This window comes from Oncorhynchus nerka, linkage group LG11, assembly GCF_034236695.1.
Source record: "Oncorhynchus nerka isolate Pitt River linkage group LG11, Oner_Uvic_2.0, whole genome shotgun sequence".
Lineage (NCBI taxonomy): Eukaryota > Metazoa > Chordata > Actinopteri > Salmoniformes > Salmonidae > Oncorhynchus > Oncorhynchus nerka.
Window position 1 is genome coordinate 72,132,739 of NC_088406.1, and position 13,018 is coordinate 72,145,756.

At 45.7% G+C, this 13,018-nt stretch overlaps 1 protein-coding gene across 1 annotated transcript in view; it reads left to right on the top strand.

Moving 5' to 3' along the window:
* LOC135573900 (zinc finger protein 827-like) overlaps window positions 1-11,187 on the top strand; it is a 22,653-nt gene extending 11,466 nt beyond the window's left edge. Inside the window, exons 6-8 of the mRNA XM_065024109.1 lie at window positions 5,548-5,757; window positions 7,662-7,839; window positions 10,160-11,187. Of these exons, the coding sequence (XP_064880181.1) occupies window positions 5,548-5,757; window positions 7,662-7,839; window positions 10,160-11,114 (1,343 nt within the window). The 3' untranslated portion in view covers window positions 11,115-11,187. The remainder of the gene's footprint in view (window positions 1-5,547; window positions 5,758-7,661; window positions 7,840-10,159) is intronic.
* The last annotated feature ends 1,831 nt before the right edge of the window (window positions 11,188-13,018 follow it).

The window sequence follows — 13,018 nt, forward strand, 5'->3', positions numbered from 1 at the left end:
TTAATTTGATACCCTGCATGTGTATTTTAATGAACTTTTGAGTTTTAACTAATACTATTAGCATTTAGCGTAGCGCATTTGCATTTCCAGAGCTCTAGTTGGGACGCAAGCGTCCCAGGTAGAGGTAAGAGGTTAAAGTGCTGTTTGGTGTAAGGATAGTCTAGAAAGAGGGGGTTTATACATTTTCTTACACCCAGTCTATACCTTTTACATCCAGTCTATACCTTTTACATCCAGTCTATACCTTTTACATCCAGTCTATACCTTTTACATCCGGTCTATACCTTTTACACCCGGTCTATACCTTTTACATCCAGTCTATACCTTTTACACCCAGTCTATACCTTTTACACCCAGTCTATACCTTTTACATCCAGTCTATACCTTTTACATCCAGTCTATACCTTTTACATCCAGTCTATACCTTTTACACCCAGTCTATACCTTTTACACCCAGTCTATACCTTTTACATCCAGTCTATACCTTTTACACCCAGTCTATACCTTTTACATCCAGTCTATACCTTTTACATCCAGTCTATACCTTTTACATCCAGTCTATACCTTTTACATCCAGTCTATACCTTTTACACCCAGTCTATACCTTTTACACCCAGTCTAAACCTTTTACACCCAGTCTATACCTTTTACATCCATGAGGAGGACTGGAGAAGTCTGCACCTCAGATCGTAGCCAAACAATGTTTTAAAGCTTTCAGAAGAGACCAACCTTTCAGAATGATTCTCAGATCAGCTGTGACATGTCGTTGGTAGGGAGCTGTTGGGGGAGTGTTGCAGATTGAGGTACTACTGCTGACTGTTCAGAGTAGAAACAGCTAGTTTAGTCCACAGCCATTTATAGTAGAGGGAACCAACATGTTCAGTCTCAACACACTGAACTAATGTGACCAGAAAGTAAAGCTTCATAAAACGAGTCCCTTCCCGGGAGAGAGAGGAGACTCTGTGACTCTGTAAACTCTCCAAACAGAAACAACTTCCGCTTTGAATAACAAAACATGTAGATTCTTTTCCCTCCCTCGACCTTCCCTGGACTTTTTAAAGCCACTGGTCCAAAACACAGCCTGTCAATGTATTTTTTTGGTCCGTAGCGGGTTTGTCCGGTTTATCGTCCGACGCGGTTGCCCGTCTTGCCCTTCCGTGGCAGTGTGCGTGTGTGGGATTGTCCGGTAGTGTTGCAGACAGCTGAGGGGTCCTCACGGAGGCCCGGGGAGCGACCTTGTTTATCTACGATGGCTGCCCCTTATCGTGCCTGAGGGGAAAAAATCAATAGGCCCTCTGGTCCTTCAGAGGCAGGCCAGGGTTCACACACACACACACACACACACACACACATTCTTACCCTCTCTCACACAGACACAGAGTGGTGAGTCCATATCGAAGCTTGGCATTTAGGCTAGCCTCCACCCACTAGCAAACATGGCTGCTGAAAACACACCACATTGGGGCTGTAGAAAAGACTGCTGGGTGTTATTTGTCAGCTGATAGTGTTTGGACACCACATCTCCCCAGCCAAGCTCCAGACAGACATGGAAACGGCTGAACTCAGCAGGTGTTACGCCTGAAGCTGGCCCCCGCTAAGATGTGTGTCAGCCACATGGGCAAGGGGTCAGACTGGTGGCCCCACAGCAGGAAGCCTGGCTGCTCCTAGGAACAGGACAGAGATACTGTGTGGTGGTATAGTAGGAACAGGACAGAGATACTGTGTGGTGGTACAGTAGGAACAGGACAGAGATACTGTGTGGTGGTATAGTAGGAACAGGACAGATATACTGTGTGGTGGTACAGTAGGAACAGGACAGAGATACTGTGTGGTGGTACAGTAGGAACAGGACAGAGATACTGTGTGGTGGTATAGTAGGAACAGGACAGATATACTGTGTGGTGGTACAGTAGGAACAGGACAGAGATACTGTGTGGTGGTACAGTAGGAACAGGACAGAGATACTGTGTGTGTGGTGGTACAGTAGGAACAGGACAGAGATACTGTGTGTGTGGTGGTACAGTAGGAACAGGACAGAGATACTGTGTGTGTGGTGGTACAGTAGGAACAGGACAGAGATACTGTGTGTGTGGTGGTACAGTAGGAACAGGACAGAGATACTGTGTGTGTGGTGGTACAGTAGGAACAGGACAGAGATACTGTGTGGTGGTACAGTAGGAACAGGACAGAGATACTGTGTGTGTGGTGGTACAGTAGGAACAGGACAGAGATACTGTGTAGGAACAGGACAGAGATACTGTGTGTGTGGTGGTACAGTAGGAACAGGACAGAGATACTGTGTGTGTGGTGGTACAGTAGGAACAGGACAGAGATACTGTGTGGGTGGTGGTACAGTAGGAACAGGACAGAGATACCGTGTGTGTGGTGGTACAGTAGGAACAGGACAGAGATACTGTGTGTGGTGGTACAGTAGGAACAGGACAGAGATACTGTGTGTGGTGGTACAGTAGGAACAGGACAGAGATACTGTGTGTGTGGTGGTACAGTAGGAACAGGACAGAGATACTGTGTGTGTGGTGGTACAGTAGGAACAGGACAGAGATACTGTGTGTGTAGTGGTACAGTAGGAACAGGACAGAGATACTGTGTGTGTGGTGGTACAGTAGGAACAGGACAGAGATACTGTGTGTGTGGTGGTACAGTATGAACAGGACAGAGATACTGTGTGTGTGGTGGTACAGTAGGAACAGGACAGAGATACTGTGTGTGGTGGTACAGTAGGAACAGGACAGATATACTGTGTGGTGGTACAGTAGGAACAGGACAGAGATACTGTGTGTGTGGTGGTACAGTAGGATCAGGACAGATACTGTGTGTGGTGGTACAGTAGGAACAGGACAGAGATACTGTGTGTGTGGTGGTACAGTAGGAACAGGACAGAGATACTGTGTGTGTGGTGGTACAGTAGGAACAGGACAGAGATACTGTGTGTGTGGTGGTACAGTAGGAACAGGACAGAGATACTGTGTGTGTGGTGGTACAGTAGGAACAGGACAGAGATACTGTGTGTGTGGTGGTACAGTAGGAACAGGACAGAGATGCTGTGTGTGATGGTACAGTAGGAACAGGACAGAGATGCTGTTTGTGATGGTACAGTAGGAACAGGACAGAGATACTGTGTGTGGTGGTACAGTAGGATCAGGACAGAGATACTGTGTGGTGGTACAGTAGGAACAGGACAGATATACTGTTTGTGATGGTACAGTAGGAACAGGACAGAGATACTGTGTGTGGTGGTACAGTAGGATCAGGACAGAGATACTGTGTGGTGGTACAGTAGGAACAGGACAGATATACTGTTTGTGATGGTACAGTAGGAACAGGACAGAGATACTGTGTGTGGTGGTACAGTAGGATCAGGACAGAGATACTGTGTGGTGGTACAGTAGGAACAGGACAGAGATACTGTGTGTGGTGGTACAGTAGGAACAGGACAGAGATACTGTGTGGTGGTACAGTAGGAACAGGACAGAGATACTGTGTGGTGGTACAGTAGGAACAGGACAGAGATACTGTGTGGTGGTACAGTAGGAACAGGACAGAGATACTGTGTGGTGGTACAGTAGGAACAGGACAGAGATACTGTGTGGTGGTACAGTAGGAACAGGACAGAGATACTGTGTGTGGTGGTACAGTAGGAACAGGACAGAGATACTGTGTGGTGGTACAGTAGGAACAGGACAGAGATACTGTGTGGTGGTACAGTAGGAACAGGACAGAGATACTGTGTGTGGTGGTACAGTAGGATCAGGACAGAGATACTGTGTGGTGGTACAGTAGGAACAGGACAGAGATACATTCAATCTCCCAGATTCTGGCCCATTAGCAGATATTTATGCATCTGTAACTTTTGTCACTCATCATTATTCATGATTCATTCATGATTATCCGTAATTGTAGCGTCCACATTAATGTAGAAGTGTTCAGAAACATATTATTTTTCCTTTTTACAATAAAACTGCCTCCAATGACGCAATATATTATGTACCATTCATTTCTATTGGGCAAAACAATCTGATACACAACCAAAACAAGCTGCAAATACATCCAGCAAGTTACTAGAGTCACATGATTGATGTAGTCATTGCATGCTAGGAATATGGGACCAAATACTAAACTTTGAACTGCTTTAATACACATAAGTGAATTTGTCCAAATACATATGACTGCTTCAAATTGGGAGACTAGATACATTAGGTGCTTTCATTTCTGAACGGTGAAACATGTATGAAAATACCCTCAAATATAAGGTGACATTCTGTACTGTCGCATCACAAGCATTTCGCTACACTCGCATTAACATCTGCTAACCATGTGTATGTGACAAATAAAATTTGATTTGATTTGATATTAAACATATTTAAATCCAAAACGGTGGAGTATAGAGCCACCTTTTAAAGTTTTCACTTCACTGTCCAATCCGTAGGGGAGTGTAACACAGGTTTACAACGTTTTCCACCCTCATAAAAAGTGAAGTGTGTTTGACTAAACACATGCTTCAATAGCATCTTGGACCTTGTAAAAAGTGCTAACAAGGAATATGCCAACAGGGATGATAAATGATGTGGTTTCCCACATGCGACAAGTACTCTTTGAATGTTCAGAGCATCATGTACTCTATAGCTCCCTTAGATAGTGGAGTGGTGAGCCTCGTTTTGTCTTTAATCTACCTCTAGAGGTCTTCGGCGTTGAGAGAGATGGATACAATGGTATTTCACTCTCTGCTTTCTGCGTTTCTATACCTGCATTCTCTCATTCTCAAGGATGAAAGTGTGTAGGCTATGCACAATATGTGTCTTTGAATGTGTCTGTGTGAATGCCTCAGTGCGATTGTGTGTATGTGCCTGTGTCGTGTGTGTGTACGCGCACATAGAAATGTGTGTGAGGTAGCTGGCGTCGGCCATTTCACAATCCATGGCAGCCAGCAGCTCTATACTCCTTCACCTCCCTCCCTCCCTCTCCTTCTCCCTGACTGAATGCCCTTTGTTGAGCTGTGCCCTGAGTTGCTCCCGCCATCTTAGCTCCCTTAGCCGTGACCCTCCTCCTCCCCTCTTCTCTCTCTCTATCCCAGAGAAGTGCGGTCAAACAGAGAGAAGGAGAGAGGAAAAAGAGAGAGATCAATAAAAGCATACTGGCTGTTGATTGGACTGGCAGCAGGGCTCCAGTCAGAGGACATGGCCCTGAAGCTGAACCTGCCTGCCTGCAGTGTGTGTGATTTTCATTTTGTATTCAACAGACTGTGTGTGTGTGTTTCTGTTTGTGTTTGTGTGTGTGTGTAGTTTTGACTGTAGTTTAGTGCTTTTCCTCCTTTTATTGGGTTGAGGTACTCTGTCTAATGGTGAGAAATCACTTATGATGACGGTGCTAGTGACAGAATTGGGGTATATTACATAATCATTCAGGAAGTAAAGTGAAATGTAATTACAATGGTACATTTTCTGAATTCAATGATGATGATTGTCACGATGATGACAACCATGCTGATGATGTTGATGATGATTGACTCTTGGCCCCTCTTCTTCCTAGGTCTGAACTCGCGGAGCCCCCTCAGTGAGACTAAGAGCACCTCCTCCTCCCTGTCGGCCCTCAGCGATTCACTGAACAGCTCAGAGGGTGGAGAACTTACCCATGCCAATGAGGAGCTCAAGAACCTGCTGGCCCCTCCCTCCTCTGCAGGCAGCCAATCCAGCTCCAGCAGCCACTCGGGATCAGGAACTGAAGAGAAGTCTGAAAAAGGCAAGGAGTTCTGGGATGTATAGGCTGGAACATTATGTAGAACTACAGTTAATTTAATCTACTTATAATTCTGTATCCTTTAAAGGCCCAATGCAGCCGTTTTTATCTCAAAATCAAATCATTTCTGGGTAACAATAAGTACCTTACTGTAATAGATTCCATTAAAAATGTGCAAAAAACTACTTCTCAAGCAAGATTTTTGCTAGGACTATCTGGGAGGGGTCTGAGTGGAGAGGGGAAAGCTGAAAACTAGCTGTTATTGGCAGAGAGGTTTGGAACTCTCTTTGTTATTGGTCTATTAACTAATTTACCGCCTGGTGATGTCACCATGGAAATCTGAAACTCCCGCTCATGCAAACCTGATGATTAGAAGGTCCTGTGTAGGTTGTATTTTCAACCAGCAGCTATCAGGAAATAACACTGATCACATTTCACACTTTTACAGTGTTCGTTTCATCGGCTGTTGTACAATATCATATTAATCACAGAAAACAGAATTTTGACTGCACTGGGCGTTTAACCTCTCTGGGATATGTGGGGCTAGCCAACCTGGCCAAAATTCAGTGAAAATGCAGAGCGCCAAATTCAAATAAATTACTATAAAAATGTCATGAAATCACACATCCAAGATACCAAATTAAAGCTACACTTGTTGTGAATCCAGCCAACGTGTCAGATTTCAAAAAGGCTTTTCGGCGAAAGCAAAAGATGTTATTATCTGAGGACAGCACCCCAGTAAACAAATACAGACAATCCCATTTCAACCCTCCAGGTGCGACACAAAACGCAGAAATAAAGATATAATTCATGCCTTACCTTTGACGAGCTTCTTCTGTTGGCACTCCAATATTTCCCATAAACATCACAAATGGTCCTTTTGTTCGATTAATTCCGTCAATATATATCCAAAATGTCAATTTATTTGGCGCGTTTGATCCAGAAAAACACCGGTTCCAACTTGTGCAACGTGACTACAAAATATCTCAAAAGTTACCTGTAAACTTTGCCAAAACATTTCAAACTACTTTTGTAATACAACTTTAGGTATTTTTTAACGTAAATAATCGATACAATGGAAGACGGGATGATCTGTGTTCAATACCGGAGGAAAACAATGTGTAGCTAGCTTTCAGGTCATGCGCCTCTAACAAAGAGTACACTTCCCTCGAGCCTCATTCTGAACATGGCTACTTCCTTCATTTCTCAAAGGAAAAACCTCAACCAATTTCTAAAGACTGTTGACATCCAGTGGACGCGGTAGGAACTGCAAGAAGGTCCCTTAGAAATCTGGATTTCCAATGAAAACACATTGAAAAGAGAGCGACCTCAAAACAAAACAAAATCTGAATGGATTGTCCTCGGGGTTTCACCTGCCAAATAAGTTCTGTTATACTCAGACATGATTCAAACAGTTATAGAAACTTCAGAGTGTTTTCTATCCAAATCTACTAATAATATGCACATTTTAGCTTCTGGGCCGGAGTAGCAGGCAGTTTACTTTGGACACGGTTTTCATCCGGACGTTAAAATACTGCCACCTATCCCAGAGAAGTTAAAGGGATAGTGTAAGCCCTTTATCTACTTCCCCAGAGTCAGATGAACTCATGGATACCATGTTTACGTCTCTGCGTCCAATATGCAGGAAGTTAGATGTAGTTTCGCACGCTATTGCTAACTAGCGTTAGCGCAATGACTGAATATCTCCTCGAACAGCTAGCATGCAAAAGCACAGACTTTTTTCACATAAATTATGCAGTGACGTAAATGTGTGTGTGATGTGTCCAGAATATGTGAGTTAAATACGAGCAATAATTTGAGCCACACACAAGGATATCACAGGGGTGATGTTTAATTAAGAGGACGAGGAGCACTGAAGTCATGCTAACTCCCTCTCCCCCCACCAGGCTTCGAGTGCGTCTTCTGCAACTTTGTGTGCAAGACACGGACCATGTACGAGCGCCACCTCCAGATCCACCTGATCACGCGCATGTTCGAGTGCGACGTGTGCCACAAGTTCCTGAAGACGCCCGAGCAGCTGCTGGAGCACAAGAAGTGCCACACCGTCCCCACCGGAGGGCTCAAGTAAGGAAAGCAAGTACAGACAGAGGTTCCTACTCCACCACCCTCCCACCCTACCCTACCCCGACTCCTCCCTCACACATGTACAGACGCACAGGCAGACGGTAAACCCACTGACCGACTGACTATAGCATGCACATTAAGTATGCACATTAAGTCAAAAACATGCGTGTAAGACCACATGCATAAACATAATACACACGCAGTCTGAACTGTAAATGTGTGCATGCATTCAGCCACACTTTCAAACTAGATGACGTCAACACACAAACACTGTCCAACATACACATTTACGTGCATAGGACATCTAGCTCACTGAAGCTATTAAGACATTCACAGAGTATATATAAACCGTGTTACACTCACAGCCCTAAATACTAAACACTGTCCCCCTCTGACCCAATACTCCTATACCCCTATAGGAGCCTCTGTTGTACTGTGTGATGTACACACACACACACACACACACAGTAAACCATACATAGCCATTTAGCCCGTCTGTTCATGTTAAACCAACGCTGCCAGGACATGAAGCTCCTCCAACACACACGCAACAACATGCTAATGACATTAGCCTAGCCTAGCGCTGTGCTGTTAAAGCCTGCCCACACAGATGCATATTTTATACCACATAGATGTTCTATTTTCCCAGATTGCATTTGAAACCATCTGGAATGAAAGTAGTACATGCAGTCACTTAACAGGAAATCTGAACAGTCATCTAGGGAAATATTTAAGCGCAGTAGAATCAAATTGTTAGTTAACACACAACAGTCACTGTCATTTTTATGTGTTTCTTTTTTGTTGTTGATCTATTTGTGGAAGTTGTTTGCCATGATACGCAGTCAGTCAATGCACGTGTAGAGCCATCGATATCAATCAGACGCCATTGAACTCATCTCGCCATTAACTGATCGGCCTTCACGGTCACTTGACCATGTTTAATGTCAAGCTGTCACCACTATTCACCAGATACTGTCCATTGTCTAGCCATCGGTAGCATTAGATCAGTAGTTGGTTTGGTGTTTGGAGTGAGAGAGTCAGGGTCGTAGTTTACTGAGGTATCTGTTAGTGTCTCGTCTTGTTACAAGGAGTAGAGGCACGGTTAAGGTCTCAATACGCCACCACCGATTCTCTCCACATTCATTGGTCAATACAGGAACACACACACACACACCATCAACACTGCTAACAGTATTAGTCCATTTTAGGTACATGGGCATGTATTTATTTCACATTTCAAATGTTCAAGGGTGCAATTAGTTCAGTCATTATAGTAGAGTGTTTTAATGTTTGTTAGAAATCCATCCTCTATCCTGACTTTAAAACCAGACAGACAGTCCACATTAGCTGTGCGGTTAAGGTTTGAGAGGTCAGAGTTAAAAGCAGGTAGCCCAAACACAGCTGCCCCCTCAGTCCAGTTCAAGAGGGTATCTCTAGTCTAGAGTGTCTAGTGTCCAGACAGGATTGTGTACTAAGTAGTGTGTGCTCAGCAGTGGACGGTGGGGTGACGGAGTGGTGGTTATCCACTGCAATGGAGAACACTTTCAAATCAAGCTGAATAAGCTGATCAAAAGACAGACGAGAAGTTGTAGACAATGGAGAAAAAAGACTTTTTATAAGAGAGAGAGACGAGGCTGTAGTGTGTACCGAAGAGGAGAGTGTACTGAAGACTGTGCATTCTGAGGGTGGCGTGAGGCGTGTCTAGGACAGAGAAGGGCCTCCCTTTACCAGTCCATCCTTAGTGTACTCAGAAGTGCTCAGAAGTGCTCATGTCCAGGAGTGTATGGGAGAGAGAAGGTGTGTGTAGGGTCTTCACCACGTGGCTGGTTGTATTCTGAGGTGATTCTGTTCTGCAGGGTTTGTGAAGCGCTTTGGGGCCCAGAGCAGATGAATGGTGCTATTTAAATGTAAGTGCCACATTTCCATTTATTTCAGTTATCCTTCCATTCCTAATTCCGTCCAATCCTGTTCTCTTCCCACAACCTGTCTCTGCCCAGTTCTACATGCCCCACCCACCTACCACCAACCCACTCCAAACACACTTTCAACCCCAACCCACCCTACACACTTTAAAATTTCAACAACACACACACACACACACACACACCAATCATTCCTTTAGGGTCAAATATTCAGGACACATCACACACACCTTTCCTCCTTCACCTTCCCCCTCTTCATCCTCCCTTGTGTTGAAGTCTTAAGGTGTGTGTTTTGGTCATCGTGTATTTAAGTCCTCTCTTCGTTAAACCTCCCCTCGCTATCGTGTGTGTATTTCCCATGTCCTGCCCCCTTCCACTTCCTCATTCCTGTTTCCCAGGTGCCCCGTCTGCATTTATTCCACCAATCGACCGGCGGCCATGGAGTGCCACCTGAAGACCCATTACAAGATGGAGTACAAGTGTCGCATCTGCCAGTCGGTGTGGTGCGACCAGCCCGCGCTGGAGAGGCACGTGCGCGAGCATCGCCTCGGCAACCACTACAAGTGTGAGCAGTGCGGCTACCTGTCCAAGACGGCCAACAAGCTGATCGAGCACGTGCGCGTGCACACGGGCGAGCGGCCCTTCCACTGCGACCGCTGCGGCTACAGCTGCAAGCGCAAGGACAACCTGAACCTGCACAAGAAGCTGAAACACGCCCCGCGCCAGACCTTCGGCTGCACGGAGTGCCCCTTCACCACCACCCACCCCTTCATCTTCAGCCGCCACCTCAAGAAGCACCAGGGTGGAGGGGAAGGGGAGGAGGGCGGCGAGGAGGAGTTCCAGGCCCAGCTAGGGGGCTCTCTGGTGGGGTCTCTGCGGGGCGGGGAGCCCTTCCTCCTGGGGGTAGGTGGAGGTGGGAGTAGCGGGGGGAGCGGTAGCAGCAGCCCCCTCATGATTCTCTCTGCCTCCCAGGCCCTGCAGTCTGTCGCCTTGTCACTCATCACAGGGAAACAACACCACCGTCAACAGGAACTCCCGCCCCCAGCCCAGCGTTACCTGACCACAACCAATGGAGGAGGCCCCTCCCTCTTCTTCCCCTCCCCACGCCACGTCTACGAGCAGTTGGGAAACTGCGAGCGGGCGCACCTGATCCCCCTCACAACCCTGTTCACCCACCGCCACCGCTCCACATTCCACTCGCCCCTCTCCAGACTCCAGATGCCGCCCTCCTCCTCCCCCATTTTCCTCTCCTCCACCGCCTCCTCCCCCTCTCCTCCCTCGCCCACCTCACTCAAACACTCCTTCCTGGCTTACCTAGGACTGGGACTGATGGAGAGAGCCAAGACTGTGTGACTGTTCTCCTCTCCTCCTTCTCATCCCTATCTCTACCCTCCTCCCTCTCGTTCCCCTTTCTCTCCATCTCCATCCCTCTCTCCCTGGACAGTGGTGTGAATGATCGTTATCCACTGCGATGGGGAAAACTTTCCAATCAAGCCAGCTGAATAAGCTGGACAGAGACAGACAAGTAGTTATTGTAGACAATGAAAAAAAAAAAAAAAAAAAGAATTTATCAGAGAAAAGGCTGTATGTGCTAAAAAATGCATTTATATCAAAAGCTGCTTTTCTTATCTGTTATATCGATTGAATTATTACTCTCTATCTCTACTTTTTATTTTCTAATGTTTGTTTTTTGGACTTTTGAATGACCAGGACCCAACTGCATTACCTGTAAAACGGATCCGTGCTTTCTTTTTGTTTTTGTTAGAAAAGTCGAAAAAGAAGAAGAAACAAAACAAGTGCTCTGACATTTTTAGTGCATTTTTGTCTTTTGGCTACTACGCATCAGAATAGCATGCCTGCCTCTTTGTTTCCGCTAGCTTTGATGCACGTCATTTAATAGGGTATGATGAACCAATCCCCAGGTTGTTAAATTGTGATGCGCCGCGAACAAGAACCAATGAAACGGAACGCTTTTTCTCAAAAGTCTCGTTTCCAAAGCAACGCCTCAAACCACGCACTTATTGAATTATTTAACAAAGGTGTTCTGTACATAGTTTTGTAGCCTTCAATCTCCCCCACAACTAAGCTTTGACTTTATCTGTTTGGTTTTGTGTAATGGCGGAAACCATATGCATAAATCGCTGACTGAACTCACCTTTGTCTCAGGTGGCGGTCGTCTTGGCAACCCATACACACCGGTGACATCTTGTACGTTGTTTGACGTTGTGCGGTGGGGTGGCCAGAACAAGTGACATTCTCTACTCAAGGCCCTTTGCCAATTCAAACGGTTTTCAAATCAATGTATCACACGTTGTAGCCTCATGCTATAGTCTTTGTTTTCCCCAACTTAGCCCTTGTGTAACCGTAGCCTAGTCCCAGGTCTGTTTGTGCTGTCGTGACACCACAAACAGATCTGGGACCAGATTAGTTTTACCCCAACAGCCCACATCAAAGGACACCTGTAACCCCTGAGACCAGGGTCCTATTCATTAGGCACCAAACGGAAGAAAAAGGACTGAATCACCAGAACTTGTCGTTATGCTACGTTGCGCCCTAATGAATACGACCCAGGTGTTGTTCGGTCCAGCATCGTGTGTAGAACTATGTATGGACTGGCGCACCATTACGTTAGATAAGCTGTAAGAGATAACTGTTTTGTGGAGGCGACCAGCTAACGGGGTGTTAAAACCCCCAGCGGCTCCGGTCACCACAGGCCGATTCAATGGTGCTTTTTGGAGCTCTTTTGTAATTTTGTGTAAAAGAAAAAACAGAAAGAAACTGTTCCAAAATGACTTGAATGAATGTATTTTTCTTTGTTGATGTACGTGATGCGAACGTGATACAGATGTGCGGTGTAGTTGCAGGCAGGGACTGTTGGGTACCATTGCCTATATGACAGAAAGCAAGGGGTTGGTTTTGGTAGGTCGGAGGCCTTCTGTGTCTTTTTAGGTTGTTCATTCGGTTTTTTCCCCCTCTCTCTTTCTCTTTTTTACTGAGCCTTTTAAACGTAGGACGATGAGCGTTTTCTACTAACGTGCATCGCTATTATGAAGCCATTTTGATGAAGGCTCCGATAGGTCCAATGTTGTTGACGAGGAAGCAGCCATTGGTTTGGTTTTGGTGGTGTCGCTTCTATCTCAGTGAGAAGACATGGTACTGCTTTCTATTCCCCCTTCGCTCCATCTCTCAGTTGTAATTGCACTTAGCTTAGTCCCATTTCAAAACCAAAAGCACTTAGCTAGTTCATATTGTTATAG